We start from the raw sequence: 17,995 nt of genomic DNA, 5'->3' as shown, positions 1-17,995 counted from the left end.
CTGACATTAAAGATGTAAAAGAGAAGAGGGGTGAAAGTGCTAATAAACCTGATCACTGAGTGATAAACATATGGGATTTTGGACATTTTATTAAGGTCTACACAGTAAAGAGCATAAAGGGATAAAAGGGTCACCTTAGGAAATTCCACTATAAAACACTGCAGTACCAGCAAATGTAGATCTGCGGCATCATGAATGCACACATATGACGTTAATTAGCTCAGTCTCTATATAGTTGTTTCAGGGTGGCAACCAGGCGGGGTTTGAGAAGCGTTGACATATGAATATTTACGAAATCATTGTGATTCATAAAGGTAAACTGCGTATACAGCAAATATATTTACGCTACATTTTCTAAATCACATTTTTTTAGTGTACAAATCTTCCTTTTTATTGGTGTATGCATATGTTCCCACTCTAATCCATGCAAAGTTTTATAAACGACACCCCTAGTGTTGCCGGCATTCACAGAAATTGTCTAGGCATAGAGAGACGAGAACTGAGATTTTGGCCAGGTGAGTATGCGGACAATGATAGCATACACCTCAAGGGCACTGAGACTACCATCATAGATAGTCAAAGCACAAAAGATCTGCTATTCTGCTGCAGATGTACCCTGCTTTCAACCCTGAATGTCCTCCACAGCCAAGAAACAATGTTTTAATCTTACCTGTCAATTTTATATAATTATATAATATTTATCGGCCCTGCCCTGAAGTTGAAATCCACCCGAGGGTTGTGGCATCAGCCATCTCTGGAAGAAAGGCCAACTTGCGGTATCTCATGTTACAGTTAATTGTTACAAATAATATCTCATTTGAAGCAGGATTCATATCGTATTAATCACATTCCAGGAATGTCTCCGAAACTTAATCATTAAGAAGTGGGAATTGTGTCTGTATGAAACTGCTTCATTGTTGTGTGAAAGTAATTTTTGTATGGATATTTAAACATGTAAGCAGGATAATTGTTAAGCAATTTTTCTGTGTGTTATTTCGTTATTCATGTATTATTTATTGTTCACATAGTTGTATTATTATTTCTAACCAGTAATGCCTATGCTTACCTATTAGAGTTCATAAATAGTGCATCTCGTAACGTTGTTTAAACTGCCTCAGTACTTTCAAACTTATATAAGTTTAAGTACAAAATAATATTTTATTCATTTTTATCGGTTACCGCATAACAGTGTTCATTGTAGTTTATTCTCTGTATCATTATGATACAGTATTTAGTTCAGTCATGTTCTTAGATATTATCTGTATTTCTTATAGTCAATTTAAATTAATATTTATTTTTGTTAAAGGAAACCACTCACACACATATCATATATATAATCATCATCATCATCATCATCATCTAGCTTTGGTGTAAACAACTTTCTGAATATACGAGCAGCATGGACTTTTATTTTAATAAATAATTAATTTGGACATTATCTCTTTCTGACTGTTCTTATCAGACTATTTATGGCAATTGCACATTCTACAAATAATTTAACTGAACAATCTGTGAGGTCACAAGTTGAGTCTAATTATTCAACACCTCTGTAACAGCAGATGCCCGAGTAACTCGCACGAAGAGACTCAGCACAGGTTTGGGGATTGAACCGGAACAGACAGCAGGAATCTCAACAGAGCACAAACAGGAGTATACACAGTACACATTGTGATGGACGGCAAGCATGGTCAGGCATCCCAACCGGGACAGCACAAGATTAATAACCTGGGCCACCGTGCTGAATGGCCAAGAAGAAAGGCAGGTTATTCCCTGCCTTTGCTGGGAGGTTGGCAGGAGGTGGCTAGCCTCTGAGTGAATATGCAGGTGTCCCGGAAGGAATGGACCCAAGTTCCTTAACTGGCCGGGAGGACAATGTAATTGAGGAATGGTGGAGACAATGTATTCAGACCAGTGGCTCCCTCGATATACTAGAATATCCCCAGGCTAGGATTCCCACATGGACACCTGCAGGACATGCTGGGACCTCTAGTCTCATGGGGCATCCCTGTGTTGTTTATAGGGAGAGATGATGGGATTTGTAATCCCTACTTTGTGGAACTTCTGTTTGACCCAGACGTACTTCCAATGGGCTATGTTGTAGCATCGGAAGCACTCCTGGGTTCAGGATTAAAGAAGTTGTTCAGCCTCTTCCAGGTGAGTTGGAGTTGGGTGTAGACAACAGACAATGCTGGCCTGTGAGGAGTGGAGGACAAGGAAAAGAGAAAGAAAAGAATTTGGATTTGTGTTGGTGTTTATTAAAGAAGCCTTTTGTAAGGTAATTTATAATAATAAACCTAACATTTGCACCTGGAATTTGTGTATGTGTGGTTGTGTCTGGGTAGTGGAACACTAAAATGTCCCCTACTGGTCACAAAAAACAAAAAAGACGCTTCCAGGCAGGTGCAGAGTTCCAGAGCAGTTGCCACAGCTGGCACACATGTCTTAGTGTAAAAATAAAATCATTCTTATATGATATATTTTCTTCTGTATTCAGATAAGAATGAAGTGAACAAAGATCTGCACTGCTGGAAATGACAAAAATATTCTCCAACAGTTTAGCAGGAAATACCGAAATCTAGCCATTATATAATGCTACAGCACCTAAAGAGTGCCGATCTTCAGTGCAACTGTTACGATTCTGTCCCGATTTCTCAGGTGATTGACAAGCAGCCCTGTGCAGTGATTGGCTAAACCGTGGAAACGCCTGTCTTCTAATTGGTTGAATCTTTCTTGTGCTGATTGTTCTGTAAATTTTGACTGGCTAGAACGAGAAGTGTTTCGATTTACTGTTCTGAAAAACCCGCCTCCCCGCGGCGATGTCATCAAGTTTTATCATAAAGTGAAAGTGGGGCCCACTGGTAGTATTGATATGGTACTATTGCTGTTACTATTAGTACACAAGGATTATAGTGAAGTGAAATAAAACAGATATAGTTTAATCTAATGAGAATTTATTTGTTTTGTACATATTAATGAAAGTATTCTTTTTTCTTTTTAGCAAATTGGTTTCAGTAATATATTGCGTTATAATTATGTTTGTTAATAATAAGCAGTGGTGGGCCGTCAGTGCCTGCAAGGCCTTCTCTGCTGGCCTAAAAATATATCTGAATCACAAACTGATGTTAATTATATTTTGTCCACAAATACTTATTAAATAATTCCAAATAGTCTGTCCGCTTCCTTTCATAGCTTTTCCGATGGTTGTGCTGCTTCCAGACATGTATTTTCGTATTAAAGCATTTAACCAATCACATTTCAGCCATGATTTGCTGCCAGGCAGAGTCAAAGTCAGTCTCCCCGGAGGCTTTCACAATCCGTTCTGTAGGCCCTCTAACACAAAATAAATGTCGATTAAACTGTTGCTTCAACCAATCAGATTTTGAGTTGGTGTCAGTACGGCCCTCTAGCAGGCGTACGGCAACGTCACCGTATTCAGACCCATTGACTGGATAGGATGGTGTAATAGCTATTTTGTTACAAGCAACGGTGCTTTCCAAAACTTTTGGGGAAACCAGAGTGGATCTACGGCTGAACGAGCAAGTGCGCAGGGAAACGGTGCTCCACAATGAAAAGGTGAAGAAAACCAGAAATCTTAAAAAGACTGATAGACTCTGTCATTTTTTTGGGCAAACAGGGACTTTAATTTAGGGGACACGATGAAAGCGCGGGATCCAATAACAGAGGCAACTATGTGGAGCTTCTTTCTCTCATTGCTGAGAGCAATACGGATTTACATTACCACCTGTCCACCAATAAAGTGTTTAGTGGGACGTCGGGTAAAATACAAAACGACCTGATCACCGCTATTGCTGAAGTGATGGGAGAAGTAATGTTAAAAAAGCACCGTTCGTCTCTATTATGGTGGATGAGACGACAGACACAAGTAACGCAGCGCAGCTAGCACTGGTCCTGCATTACATAACAGGCACAGGTGTCAAGGAGTGATTTGTCAGATTTGAAGATGATACCAGTGGGAAGCGAGCTAAAGACATTGCAGTTCTTATCATCAGATTTTTGTTGGAAAATGAATGTCTGGGTAAAGTTGTGGCACAGTGTTTTGACGGCGCAGCGGTCATGTCTTCTGGATTAAATGGGGTGCAGGCTAAAGTTAAAGGGAGAGCACCTTTGGCTTTATTCATACACTGCTATGCACATCGGCTCAATTTAGTACTGACTCAAGGGGCCTCAAAGCTTAAAGAATGCAAGATCTTTTTCGGCCACCTCAATGGCCTTGCTGCATTTTTTTCTAGATCGCCTCAGCGCATGCAACTACTGGACAAAATCTGCCAGCGGCGTCTCCCTCGTGTGGCACCAACACGGTGGCAGTACACATCCAGAGTGGTCAATACGGTCTTTGAGAAGAGAGATGCTCTAAAGGAACTGTTTCATCACATTCTGGAGCATCATGACGAGTATGATGAGGACACAGTGCGCTGTGCTGATGGATTTAAAGCACGTCTGGATGATTTTGAGTTTTGTTTTTTGCTTCACACATTCAATGGCATTTTTGAGTATTCAGACGTGCTCTTTTCAATACTACAGGACAAAAAACTGGATGTGCAGTTTTGTCTGGCTAGGGTAAAGGAGTTCTGTGACACTGTTGAGTGAAATAGAAGCCGATATGAGGAACTCTACGAGGCCACTGAACGCACCGCAGGCGCTCTGAGCGCACGAAGAGGTCAAGCGCAAGATCCTCGCATGCACCTGACACAGACCAGATTTCAAGACCGCTCCTCGACCCCCAGAAGTTTTGGGAATACAAGAAAAATGTCCCGCATGCAGTTTAACACAGAGCCACGGAGCAGTTTATGATCTGTCTCGGCTAAAAACAGAACTGACTGTAATGTATACCATGGATGATTTTGCAAGAAAATCTCCCACTGATCTCCTTGACTTCCTTCATCAGAAAAATCTGAATGAGAGCATGGGGCAGCTGTTCACATCGTTATATTTGGCGGTGACCATTCCCGTGTACAGTGCTTCTGTCGAGCGGACAAAGCGAATTAAAACTAGAAATAAACTAGAAATACGACAGGGCAGGTTCGACTTTCAGCATTAGCTTTGATGGCGATAGAAAGGGACTTTTTGATGGAACTGAAGCGCACGGATAATCCGTACGACAGAGTAATTGAACTGTTTTTGAGGAAAGAGAGGAGGATGGATTTTGTTTACAAATAATCCTAATTTTTGGTGAGTAAAATGTTGCGATTTTCCTAAATAATATTGCAAGTTTATGAGTTACTATTGATGTTTTTTATGTGTGTCGCGGCTGTGGCTGCAGTAGAAAGGAACTTGCTCACCCCTGGTTTGTCTATTCAATAAAGGCATTTATTGTGGCTACAGGAGTTATCTATCTGCGATGCAGTGGCTCTTTGTACTGTATTTCTGCATATTAAGAAGGTTTTTATAACCATAAATTAGTTTTTGAGTGGTGGGTTGATTCAGACGGAGCACTACTGAAGGCCTAGGTGTGAAATATATGGTCCGCCACTGATAATAAGTAATAATAATGCTAAAAGGTAGTTGTAATATTATTAAAGGCCTTAAAAAAGTCAGTACTAGTATTACTAACCTTTATATTTGTTTATTTATTTTTTTGTGTGTGTCCCTTTATTCTTTCAGAATTCAGTATTAACTGTTTCTGGTATCCTTTACCATGACTGCCACCAGTGTTCCTACGTGAGTCTTTGTTTGTAGTCTCAGTGTTCCTCTTAAAACAAAGGTTTCTTTCTTTAATTGGCATACTGGTTGATTGCATTGTTTTAATAGACCCAACATCACCTGCGGTGTTGACATGTAAGTATTCATAGGTTAAATAACACAAAGGTTAATTCAAAAAGTTTTTGGAATATCAGGCTTGGTGCTTATAGACTTTGCCAAAAGCCGGCGGCTTATAGTCTTGTTGTTCCCTTGTTCGTTTTTTCTTTTTGCACGCTCAGTTACTGTTTATTTTATCTCTGTTGGAGGCAACGTCGCTTGGTGCAGACTAAATGTAGGTTGGAACCTATTAGTTGTTCCCTGAAGGCCAATTTGTAATATTCAGAAATTTCTTTTAATTTCAGTTTTTGGTAACCTAAACTTTAAATGAAATATCTGCCAGTTTCCTGCGGATCTGTTTCAGGTCGCTTGTTGCATTCCAGCTGGTTAAATTTGAAGAAAAACAGAGGTGTTGTAAAACTTTGGAGTGGAACTGTAACTTTCTCTTGGTTTATCTAATTTACCCAGCTTGAACCCTGTGCCACAGTTCCGCCACCAGACCTCTGGCGAACTGACCCTCAAGGCCTCCGCCGAGGTGATCCAGGTCGCCAAGGCAAACCGCCTGAGCGGCTCTGTGCCGTTCAGGGTAAAGTCGGCCGAGATGGTCAGGGAGCAGGCCAAGAGACGTGTGCGGGCAGCAGGTGGTGATCCCGGGGACTCCAAGCTGGTGCGCAGCGCCAGTGAGCTCCAGTTTGGACAGTACCGGGGTCAAACTTTTAAATGGTTGCTGACCCATGATCTCAGCTATGCCGTCATGGTGTTGGCAACCCACTTCAGGAAGTGCGAAGATGGCCAGGTGTCGGATAGCCCGCTCGTTGCATTCCAGCTGGCGAGCATTAAGAACACCCTGGACTCCTACGCCTGGCTCTTTCTCGGCATGAAGACGGCCATCTGTCATCGACGGGAGAGAGACGGGTCGGACAGGACCCCGGATAAGGGCAAGAGGCTCGTCAACTTCAGCCAACATGGACACCTGACGTTTCAGGACCTTTACGATACAGAAGCTCGGGAGGCCAAGAGGTGAGAGACTTTTGGGTAGGGTCTGAGGGGAAGAGCACAGCAAGGTAGTGGGACCCTGCTTCCATTTGTTCACCTGTTACCGTTCCTGCTGTTGTACCCCAACGCAGTTATATCAAATGGCTCCGGCGGCAGACCACCAAAGTCGGGACCAAGATGCATGCACTACAGCTGTATGTGTGGTGGAGAGATGAGGCAAAGGCAGTAGCAACCTCCTCCCTTCCCAAAACCACTGCCTCTCTCTCTGCAGCAGCCTCCGTCATCGAGATTCTTTTTCTGTTTAACCTGTTATTTGTTTGAATTTGTAAACAACCTTCCCCAGCATCTACCTCCCAGTCTGCAACCAGTGGAGGGCCTTTGCCATCCCAGCGCTCCCAACCGATGGCTGATCCTATAAAGCAGCCTTCGAAAAAAACACTGTCTGTAGCCATGAGAGAGGTGAGTTAAAAGCATGTGTTTCTTTGAATGCCATTGCTGGGAAAGGAACAGGCCCTGTCTGATTCTTTTTGTTTGTTTTTCTCTTGCTCTCTCTCTCTGTGTCTGTGTCTCTGTCACTCACGCACAAACAGCTACTTTTGCCCAAGGGCTCACTACCTAAAGAACAGCACATGTGGGTAAGCTGGGTCCTTTTCACCAGGGTCAAGGACGAAAGCCTACGCTGACATCCAACCTTCGCCTTTGGTGGTTTCCTCCCGGCCCACGCAATGTGCACCTCCAGCCCCCGACATCGCCCAACACCTTTTTTCAGTGTCCGTTCTTCCTGTGGATGCCGTACCGCATGTGGGGCTACAAGCTCTCCTGCACGGCGTGCAGCCACAGGTTGTCGGGAGCCATACTCTGCAGGACTGTCCAGAGGGTCCTGGACACAGACGGATGGTACTTTATAGCCACGGAGTACCTGGAGTGCCGGTGCTGCAGAAAGAAGGTGGTGGGCTGGTCGCAGGATGTCTTGGATCAGCTGCACCACATCCACCAGGATGAGTTCCCAGCTATCCTGACTTACAGGTCAGAAAAGGAGTCTCCAATAGCTGGGTCAACTCTCCACAGGTAGATGGGCACACACGGGCAGTCCTAACGTCTCTGTTCTGTCTAACACAGGTTACCTTGTGACAAAAAGCTCATCGGGCAGATGCGTGAGCGCACGCTGGGCAACAGGGCCAACCGGCTGCGCAGATATCTGCTCGAGGAGCACACCAGGTCCTGGATGTTGCGGTCCAAAAAGTTCCTGTTTGCATTTGCCAAGTTTATCAAATCGGGTGCCGAGCCATCTGCAACTCCGCCTCTACCACCACGGGTGACCCCGGTGCCCGGTGCAAAGTGGTTGCTCTCCGTCTATGCCAGGGAGGTGGCTTCAAGGCTAGAAGAGACCAAGGCCCGGATCACCTCCATCTTTGGCTCAATCTTAAAGATGGACTCAACCAAGAAGGTGAGCAATATCGCCATCCCCTCCTTCCTTCTTTCCTTCCAGCTTACCGTCACTCTCCCTTTCATCGTTTAGTTGACCAAGAAACTCGCTGGTGCCGCAGCAGGTACTGCAGCCTGGGTGACCAACTTGGAGAATGAGCATGGCCAGATCTTGATCAGCGTCCTCACTGCAGCCGAGGGCACTGGCCTGCACCCCATGGCCACCGGGCTGATGCAGTGATACTGTGATGCCAGTGTGTCCCCGCCTCTGGTCTTCTATGTGGACCGAGACTGCTGTTTCCACGGGGGACCATCCAAGGTGTCCTTCTTATTCCACAAGTGGGATCAGCTAGTGGTGCGGCTCAACGTGTGGCATCTGATGCAACGCTTCGCAGCGGTTTTTACCACTGAGAGCCATCCACTATACAGCCTCTTCATGGCGCGTCTCTCGTTCTGCATTTTTCAGTGGGACCTGGGAGACGTCGCCCGGCTGCAGCAAGCCAAGGCTGGTGAGGCGGGGAAGGGAACCCAAGGCTCCGGCTACAGAAGCATCCCGTTGAAGGAGCTGGCCTGCCACTGCCGCCGGCGGAGGAGACCGGCTGGCTCATTGACAAGATGCTGGAGGCCTTCGGGGATCCCACTAAAACCATGGGTGTCCCGCTTTTGGACCGCGACAAGATCTGGGATATTTGGAAGACTCAGAGGCGCCGCCTCCACTGCATCTAGGACCCACCCAGCGTGCACCTGTAAATGCAGACCGGGCGGCTGGTCAAAGGGGGGATCACGCTGCCGGTGTTCAGGTGTGCGAGAGGTTCAACTTTGTTGGAGTCGTTCCATCTGCATCTGGACCGATTCATACCTGGTAAGGGTGCCCAGAAACCTGTTCTTTGTGACCTGTGTTGTGCATGGGAGTGGGTGGCATTGCATTTTTCTCTCTCTCTCTCTCACTGTGTCTTTCAGGCACTTCAGCCAGCGCAGCCCATTTTCAGGCCTATCTCCTGGAAGGCCTGGCGCGATGGAACGAGGACCGTGCGGCAAAATCAGTGGAGGCAGCAGACCATGATATTGTCTGCTACAGTGGCCAACTCCAGCACTCCCTCAATGAGCTGAGCGAACTTGTATATCACAAGAAGCTGGTTGAGGACTACACCCGGCCTGCGAAGTACACTGGTGAGGCGGGTGTCGAGCCCTTGTCTGTCGGTCTGTCTCTGTCTCTCTCTCTCTCTCCCACCTTTTCATTTTAAAACAGTTCCCTCTTTTTCACAGGTGAGCTCATTGGCGTCCAGTACCTATTTTCGCAGACCGGTCGAAGTCGACTGGATGGGACTGATCCAGATAATGACAGTGTCGACGAGGGTTTCCAAGAGGATGAGGGGTCCATAGAGGAACCTGTGGACCAGACCCTCTTCGGCCTTGAGGAGGACTTCGCCCGACAAGCATCACAACCCTTGTCGTCTGATAAGTCCCAGTAGCGCCCTGCCATCACAGGCGCCTCACAGTCTAGGTCAGCCAACCAGGAGACCTCCCCTGGAGACGAAGCCATTAAAAAGGTGTCCCATGAGCCGGTAAGTCTCTCCCGACGAGTCGTGATATACCTGTGGAATTTCTGATGAGTACTCCCCTTTCTCACTTTCACTCTCTTCCCCCAACAGAATAGCCTTGGACCTGACACTGGCCCGGGTTACGAGCACGTGGTCAACCTGGCCTGCAGTCTCTTGAAGCTGCATCATCTGCCTACGTGACGCAGCAGCAAGTGGCGGAGATCGTTGCCCAGAGGGCGGCAAGGCCCCAGTTCACTTCCCGCCACGCCACCAGGAAAGACTGGTGAAGGGGAGGTTTCCAATGCAAGCACTTGCAGACCAGTGTCACACCGGGAGTGGAGAGCTTGCAACGGTAGGTGCTCAACCTCTTTGGCGTGTCCTCTTTCTATTTGATCAGATATCGATGGCAGGACTGACTCTCTCTCTCTCTCCCTCTCTCCCAAACCCACCCCCACGAATTTTGTAGGTGTATGGTCAGCCAAGACGGCCAAGCCGCACAGATGCCAAACATAAGCCGCCTTGTGGAGACCGTTTGTGCAGAGCTGTCCAGGATTCACCCCGAAGGAACCACCATCTGCAGTGTGAGGGTGAACGGCTGGGCAGCTGTAATGTGCGATTACATCTGCATTCAGGAGAATGTCCTTACAAACCCAGTACTCGTGGCCCAAACACGTATCCAGTTATTCCCCCTCAATCAGCACACCCTGGCACAATGGTAAGTACACACTGGACAAGTGGGATCCACCATGCCCATTATGACTTACTTTGCTTTGTGTCCCTGTAGGCAGTATACTCGCACCAGGGAGCTGGTACAGCGGGCTCTGGAGATGGCTGTGCCATTGCCAAGCAGCTTGGCCCTTGTTTAGGAGCCCACCCCTTCCATACGCCCATGGCCCACAGGCCCCGAGCAGTCCACTGCAGAACAGTTTCACTTCCGTGGCGCAGCTGACCTGTCCAGTCAGGCGACACAGCGACCTCGGGGGCCCCGTGGGTGTGGCACCACCCATCGTTGGGCAGCCCTCCATGCTACATGAAGCACCTGGCACCCAGCCACTCCCCCCACCAGCTGACAGTGCCGTTCCTCCGCTTTCACCGCCACTGGCGGGACCATCATTACCCTGCACCACTGCCTGGCGGCGGAAGAAAAAGCAGGAGGCGGACGAACTGGCACGACAACAAGGTATCCCCCACAAACAAAGGAAGAAGGTAGAGGCCTATATTTGCCAGCACTGTGGCCACTGCTGCTTTGCGGGGGAATTCCTTTACTCCACCTCAACCGGCAACACTGTCCAGGAATGGCAGGAGGAAAAGAGGAGGGTGAAAAAATATCATGCTGGGGGGGATGCCCATTAAAAAATTTTGATTTATTTATTTATTTAATCTGTAGATGGGCCCATATATTGCTTTTTTTCTTTTTGTTCACAAGGAGGCCTGCTTAAGATTTTGTTAATCTGTATAACTGCCTGGCACTTTGTATGTTGGCAGGAAGGGAGGCCTCCTTCCTTTTTCAAGCTGTTTTTACTTTTTTTTTTTTTGCAATCTTTGCAAATGACTGGCACTTTGTATGTTGGCAGGCCTCCTGCTCTCAATTTTCTTTTTTAATTTTGGGCTTCATCTGCAGGTGTTGGCACTGACAGTTATTTTTTATTGCAAAAACCTATCCATCCATGCATTATCCAACCTGCTATATCCTAACTACAGGGTCACGGGGGTCCCCTGGAGCCAATCCCAGCCAACACAGGGCACAAGGCAGGAAACAAACCCCGGGCAGGGCGCCAGCCCACCACAGGGCACACACACCAGGGACAATTTAGAATCACCAATGCACCTAACCTGCATGTCTTTGGACTGTGGGAGGAAACCCACACAGACACGGGGAGAACATGCAAACTCCACGCAGGGTGGACCTGGGAAGTGAACCACAGGTCTCCTAACTGCGAGGCAGCAGCGCTACCCACTGCACCACCTTGCTGCCCTATTGCAAAAATTGTTGTTTGATATTTATTGTATGTATATAGTTATTTTATGTTATTTTTTCTTGGATTATTGTTTGATTTCTATTTATTATATGTATATATTTCATTTTATAAACCTTGTTGATTGAATTGTTGTGTCTGCCTTGCTTCTGTCCTGCTGCTGCTTTAAGGGCTCTCTGTTTACCTTCCCGCGACCACGTGGCTAATCGGCTATGCGTCCACCCCTTTCACCTTTTATGGACCCTGCTCGGCAGAGCAGGCGGCCTTCTTCTGCCACGAAGAACTTACATTTTTTATCATAGTTATCTTCTGATCTTCTCTTGTCCGTGATCCAATGGCAGATTGCATTAGGTGAGTTTCTTATAGAAACTCTGGGATGAGAGTATTGAAAGCAGAGCTAAAGCACACAAGGAAGATCCTCGCAAGGTGTTGGTAATTAAAGCTCAGGCCTAAATTCACTGCATCATCCACAGACCACTTAGCTCTGTATGCAAACAGAAATGGGTCCAGCAAACAGTGCTGTGCAGTGCTGTGGCCTGTGAACCCGATAAAAATGCTGATAACACTAAGAGCATACATGCCTTTGCGCAAAAAATGTAATGGAATCCATTATCCAACCCGCTATATCCTAACTACAGGGTCACGGGGGTCTGCTGGACACAAGGCAGGAAACAAACCCCGGGCAGGGTGCCAGCCCTGTTTGTGTGAAATTTACCCTTAACAAGTTTCTAACTGTGTCCCCGTGTTCTTGATGAACTCATTTTAAAGTCACAGTCTTGATCCACTGGACTAATTCCCTTCATAAATTTAAACACTTCAATCAGGTCTCCTCTTAATCTTCTTTTGCTTAAACTGTAAAGGCTCAGCTCTTTTAATATTCCCTCATAATTCAAGGTGCATGTGTGATAGTCATTTCCACATAGATAAGTAAGAAAATGTACATTTAATGACCAGAAGTAAGTTCATTTAGATTTATCTTGTATTACATATTTTTTAAAGTATGCAGTATAGCATTTATGTATTAAAATGTTTGTCTAAATATTATTTACATACAGCAATGTTTATTTTAGTAATATGTTCATGTTAGTACATTAATATAATACTTTGTTGATACGCCAAACTCTCAAGAAATTAGCTCTTTCAGGGCTGATGTCAACTTTTGTCAAAATTCAGGAGAAGAGGATGGTAATCAGCTGTAATCTGCAACAAAACGCGCCCTTACATTTTAGTTTAACTCTGTTTGCTAGAAATAAAGTTACATAGCTTTGTTGATTGAACGTCGATTCCCTACACGTGCGTGAGTAGCGAAGAGCAAACAACTTCTAAAATGGCACAGACATCTGGTGAGAGACCAAAGCGAATGTACAAAGCAAAATGCTCCATGGAAGTTTTACATCATTTCATTGAATAGGACTCTGACTTTTCGGACTCTGAGTTTGATGCAACTGATCTGGAGATGGATATCAGAAATGAAAGTGAGGTCCCAGCATCATCTGATCGTGGCACTGAACACTTTCGTGTAGCTGATGCGCCTACAGCAGCATTTGCCTGGGAGGACCACCACTTATGATGTCAAGAGGTACAAACCATATTGGATCACAGTGCCTCCGCCACCCACCTGCTGTGGGAAGACATCCAGGCCCACCGTGCATTCCTGCTGACCATCAAGGTGCCGCCATGCAGCCACTGCTGCCAGAGATGCCGAACATACGCCAACAGCAGCCGCACCACATAGCAACAGACGTTTTATGTTGACTTATGTGTGAAACCATTCCTTTGTGTGCTTTTCAGAAAACTGAGTTTTTTGGAAAAAAATATTCAGCCCTCAAATAGTTAGTAACCAGACTCATTTGAAAATAATACTGACATCTAGTGGACTTTTTGTGTAATTACTAATTGGTTTTCTGTATCCTTTCTTTAAAAACAACAATAACAATGAATTTTATTTACATATCACCTTCCCCATGCTGAAGACCACACACATAATCAAATGCATGTATACTTCTTTAGATAACAGCCATTAAATTAGCCATAATTTCTTTTAAAGCTGCTGTGTGGAATACTCCGAATCCTTTACCAGTCTTCTGACTGACACTACATGTTCTGATCTCCACATACATACATACACAGTCCTCCTTTGCTAAAAGGACAACAAGCTGAGACTGAAGCCAGAAAGTAAAAAAAAAAAAGGTTTTAAACAGAGCCCAAAATGTAAGAAAAAAAGGTGTAGCAAAAGGGTCAAAGGTCAGAGGAATCGACTGCAAAACGACAGACGCAATGTGGAGTCAAAGGCAAAAGAGGGTCAGACCAGGAGATCAGAATTGATAACAGTAAGCCACACTCTACATTTTTTTAAATAAATCTGTACACTCAGATTACCTGGTGCTCTGCCAGATAAAGAAAGACAGGGGATTATTTTGGATGAGATCTCAAGAAAAGATGTTAACCAAAAGACAGGCAAGGAGGTTAAACTATAAGACTGTCAAAACCAAACACTAAGCCCAAACTCAAGAGTCAAGGGAAACAAACCAACTGGACGGAGACGTCCCAAAGTGCACAATTCTGAATCATTTCCTAAACAACCCGGTAGCAACTATTCCACAAAATTGTGCTGAAAATAAATAAACTGAATCAAATAAAGACCATATAAAAAAATGTTAAGAAATCAGAATCTACATGATCTAAAACATTAGTGAAAATGAAGAAGTTTACCACAGAAAGAGCCAAAAAAATAATTACATTGAAACCAAATCATAAGACTTGGAGGTGCACGACTTTCTACTGTCGCAGTGAAGGCATCACGCAGCACGGATTTCCAGTCATCCCGCACAGCAAAAGCCTAGCAACCACATAACACAAAGGCATAAAATGGCAGTGCCCATAAAAAAAATGGCATCATGGGAGAATGAAACATTAATAAAAACATATCTAAACAACACTTATTTATATAGCACATTTGCATCAAAAAATGTAACTCAATGTGCTTTAAAAGAAGAGAAAGTGGACAAGGAAAAAAAAATCAAATAAGATTAGGCAATAATGTTAAGAATTAAGTAACAAAGAAAACGAATCTAAACGATCTTAAAAACAGATAAATGTCAAGTAGAAGAATAGTGTCCTTATGTCATGATGTAAATCTCAGGATGCATTCACTGATAATGTCAGATGGCCAGGAAGAGAGAAAAAGCAAAAAAAAAAATCTCTAGTTAGGCTGAGGAAAAAAAAAATCTGCAAGGGTCCCAAGGCCAAAAGACCACCCAGCGCCCACTGGGCATTCTACCTGATGTAAATGTTCTTAATTCACTCCTCTGTGTTTTCAGGCTTCATATGATAGGATTTTTGACACAAAATAAATGCAACCACCAAATTTCATCCCCTCCTCAGGTGCCACACGAAGCTCATTATAGAAAGTGTGATGCCAAATCTTCTCCATATCATCCCAGTTTGTGACAATGCCATGCTCAATGGGGTACGTCAGGGTCAAGATACCCCTCTTGCTCTGAGCCTCATCACCCACATAACTATCTTTCAGCCCCATGCCTACCATCACACCCTGATGTCTTGGGCGCCCCACAATTGAGGGGAACACTGCACGGGGAGCATCATCCCCGGCGAAGCCAGCCTTGCACATACCAGATCCATTGTCAAAGACAAGCGCTGCAATCTCTTCATCTGCCATGTAGGGTGGAATGTAAACTAGATGTTACCAGATCCCCTACCGCCAGCTGAGTGCACTTTGAGATACATTATTTGTATGAAAATGTGCTATATAAATAAATGTTGTTGTTGTTCCCTGAAGAGCTACATAAATGATATTTTAATGATTTTGTTAAAAGTCAGAGAAAAAACTGTAAAAACTTAAAGGAGTCACATCATAACAATTAAAAATTAGACACATGCAACTGCCATACCTGTTTGAAGCCTTCTTCTGGCTCTCGACTTCATGCTTTCGGAACAGAGTCCCCTCATGCTGGGCTGTATGGGTGGGAGGGAGGGGAGGCAGAGCCGAGCTGCTCTGGGCTGGTGCTGAACGAGATCGTCTGGCCTCTCCTGGTGGTGCGTTTGGGTCCTTCGGCCTTGGCCGCCTACGAGGTTTAGGTCGGTCCCGGGCTCGAGGCCGGTCGGGGCGAGGTGTTCGCTCAGGTAGCCCATTCGGGAGACGTGGAGGTCCTTCTCTCTCTCTACTCTGTAGTTAAACATAAATAACACCTTACAACATAATTCAAATATTTACTGGAAATTTAACAAGAGTCATTCGGCTGGTTGACGTTCTTTATTTTACAGACTTCTATTAATGCTTGCCCTATGATGGACTAGCATCCCATTGCTTACAGTGATGATTCCTATCTTGTGCCCAGGATTACCTGTAGCTCTCCATGACTATGCCACAGAAAAGGTGAGTTCTAAAAATTATTTATTAATAAACAGCTTAAAGATATATATATATATAGATATATATATATATATATATATATATATATATATATATATATATATATATATATATATATATATATATATTTTTTTTTTTTCTGCAGAAATAATAATAATAATAATAATAATATGAAGGTAGGATCAATCAGAATTACTGAATTTGTTACAGAAAATTATAAAAAAATATGCAATTATATTTTATTTGAAATGAAGGGGGATTTCATTACATCAATCAAAAACAGAACTGTGCATTCTTCTTATTAACGGTAAGCTTGTAATGACCACCGAGACAGGAGAAACTGAGACGCACCACACAACTGAGTCCTCGAACAACAAAACAAATTGCTGAACCCTAGCATACCTCTACAAACATCTCCACTGTTAGGGGCCACCAAAACAACAAACCAGGAAAATTCATTGCCTTATCCACCCTCCACATGCATCTGAGATGATTTTGAGTCATACTTCGATGCGCACCTGACGAACTATAGCCAGCATGTCATGATTCTGTCTCTCTCACCTGAACCTTCAAGACTCCAACCTCCTCACCCACTCCACATTAGCAGAAACAAATTCAAAATGAACTTATACTTTTCATAAAAAATACATTTCTCAGTTTCAACATTTGATATGTTCTCTTTCTTCTAATTTCATTGAAATATGGGTTTACAAGATTTGCATTCTGTTTTTATTTTATAGGCAGAGAGATGTACAGTGAGGACCATTCAGGAGTTACATGAGATATTCAGGAAAAAGATATAAAGAAAGGAAGGATCAGATGGTTTGGACACTTACTGTAGAATGGAATTGCGGAGGAAAAGATGTATTGGGAGACAACAAGGAAAATATGACTAGATGATGTGACGGATGATTCTCAAACGTTCGTATTTCGTGTCCCCACCCTTTTCTACCTGGAATAATTATGCGCCCCCTGCATAATATAAGATAGATGAGGATAACCCATGATACAACTAACAAAGGTATGATACTTGTGCGGTGTCGCAGTATCCTATCATTTTTACTTCCATAAGATTTGCATGTGTTCGGCTAACTTCGATGAAATATTTGCAATTTATTTTTCTTAAAGTGCTTTAATAACTGCTAAAATGCAAAGAATAAATTATTTATTCTTATTTAATTATTTTTTATGTAAAGAAACAATTAAATATGTTTTAATTTTTAAAAATCTCTATAAACAAGGACACTGATGAAGTCAATCTGCGCGAGACAAACGTATTTTCGTCTGACAAATATTATACCGCTGTTAGTTGCATCATGAAAATAACCCAATACGCAGTAAATTATTTAACTCAATTTGGCAATATTGGTACACTGCCAATGTTCACCTGATCTACTGTTACCGGAATGTTTGTGACAGATACCGATACGTCTCGAACTTTCTGGATTGAAAATACGCGACTATAAAAACAGCAGCAGCGGCGCCGCTCGTCGTAGAAACAAACATCAAATGGAAAAGGAGCTCAGAGTGTCTCGATATCTCGAATATCAAACCAAACCTGGACAGGCTGTGTACGTTAAAACAGGCACATATTAGTCATTAGATCTATGCCTTAGAAATGTTTTATTTTAATTTTAGTTATAATGCATTCGTTGTGATTATATGCTTGCAAATTTAAATTTGAAATAAAAATGAAAAAAATGAATTTTGATGTCTTGTTCATTTATTCGACGACCCCCTTGTACAGCTTCAGCGCCCCCCCACAGTTTGAGAACCGCTGTGATAGAGAAGTTTAGCTACAGACCGGTCAATATGGAGCAAAGTGGTGAGGGAGGCTTAGGCCCTTCAAGGACTGTAATGCCAAAGAGGAAAGAAGGAAGGAAGGGTCATACAGTAATTAGAGTGTG

At 43.9% G+C, this 17,995-nt stretch overlaps 2 protein-coding genes across 5 annotated transcripts in view; one reads left to right on the top strand and one right to left on the bottom strand.

The window, feature by feature from the left end:
* The window catches only part of LOC120538737 (spectrin beta chain, non-erythrocytic 4-like), a 461,881-nt gene that overhangs the window by 17,173 nt on the left and 426,713 nt on the right, over positions 1 to 17,995 (bottom strand). The window contains exon 35 of the mRNA XM_039768162.1: positions 15,607 to 15,881. Coding sequence (XP_039624096.1) covers positions 15,607 to 15,881 — 275 coding nt within the window. The remainder of the gene's footprint in view (positions 1 to 15,606; positions 15,882 to 17,995) is intronic.
* Positions 6,348 to 17,088, top strand: LOC120538738. Of its 4 annotated transcripts, XM_039768163.1 has the most exons (10): positions 6,348 to 7,212; positions 7,344 to 7,779; positions 7,873 to 8,200; positions 8,645 to 9,040; positions 9,139 to 9,348; positions 9,445 to 9,743; positions 9,831 to 10,071; positions 10,186 to 10,434; positions 15,980 to 16,091; positions 16,829 to 17,080. In XM_039768163.1, exons 2-5 carry the CDS (start codon positions 7,541 to 7,543, stop codon positions 9,286 to 9,288), a joined length of 1,113 nt encoding a protein of 370 aa, XP_039624097.1. In that variant the 5' UTR covers positions 6,348 to 7,212; positions 7,344 to 7,540; the 3' UTR covers positions 9,289 to 9,348; positions 9,445 to 9,743; positions 9,831 to 10,071; positions 10,186 to 10,434; positions 15,980 to 16,091; positions 16,829 to 17,080. The 4 variants fall into 4 exon arrangements, with proteins under 4 accessions (XP_039624097.1, XP_039624101.1, XP_039624100.1 ...); XM_039768167.1 differs by lacking the exon at positions 6,348 to 7,212 and having other exon boundaries at positions 7,298 to 7,779; positions 16,054 to 16,091; positions 16,829 to 17,088; XM_039768166.1 differs by lacking the exons at positions 6,348 to 7,212; positions 15,980 to 16,091; positions 16,829 to 17,080 and adding an exon at positions 11,421 to 11,461 and having other exon boundaries at positions 7,298 to 7,779.

Source organism: Polypterus senegalus, chromosome 11 (genome assembly GCF_016835505.1).
Source record: "Polypterus senegalus isolate Bchr_013 chromosome 11, ASM1683550v1, whole genome shotgun sequence".
In the NCBI taxonomy this organism is placed as follows: domain Eukaryota; kingdom Metazoa; phylum Chordata; class Cladistia; order Polypteriformes; family Polypteridae; genus Polypterus; species Polypterus senegalus.
This window is presented reverse-complemented; position numbering and strand designations above follow the sequence as displayed.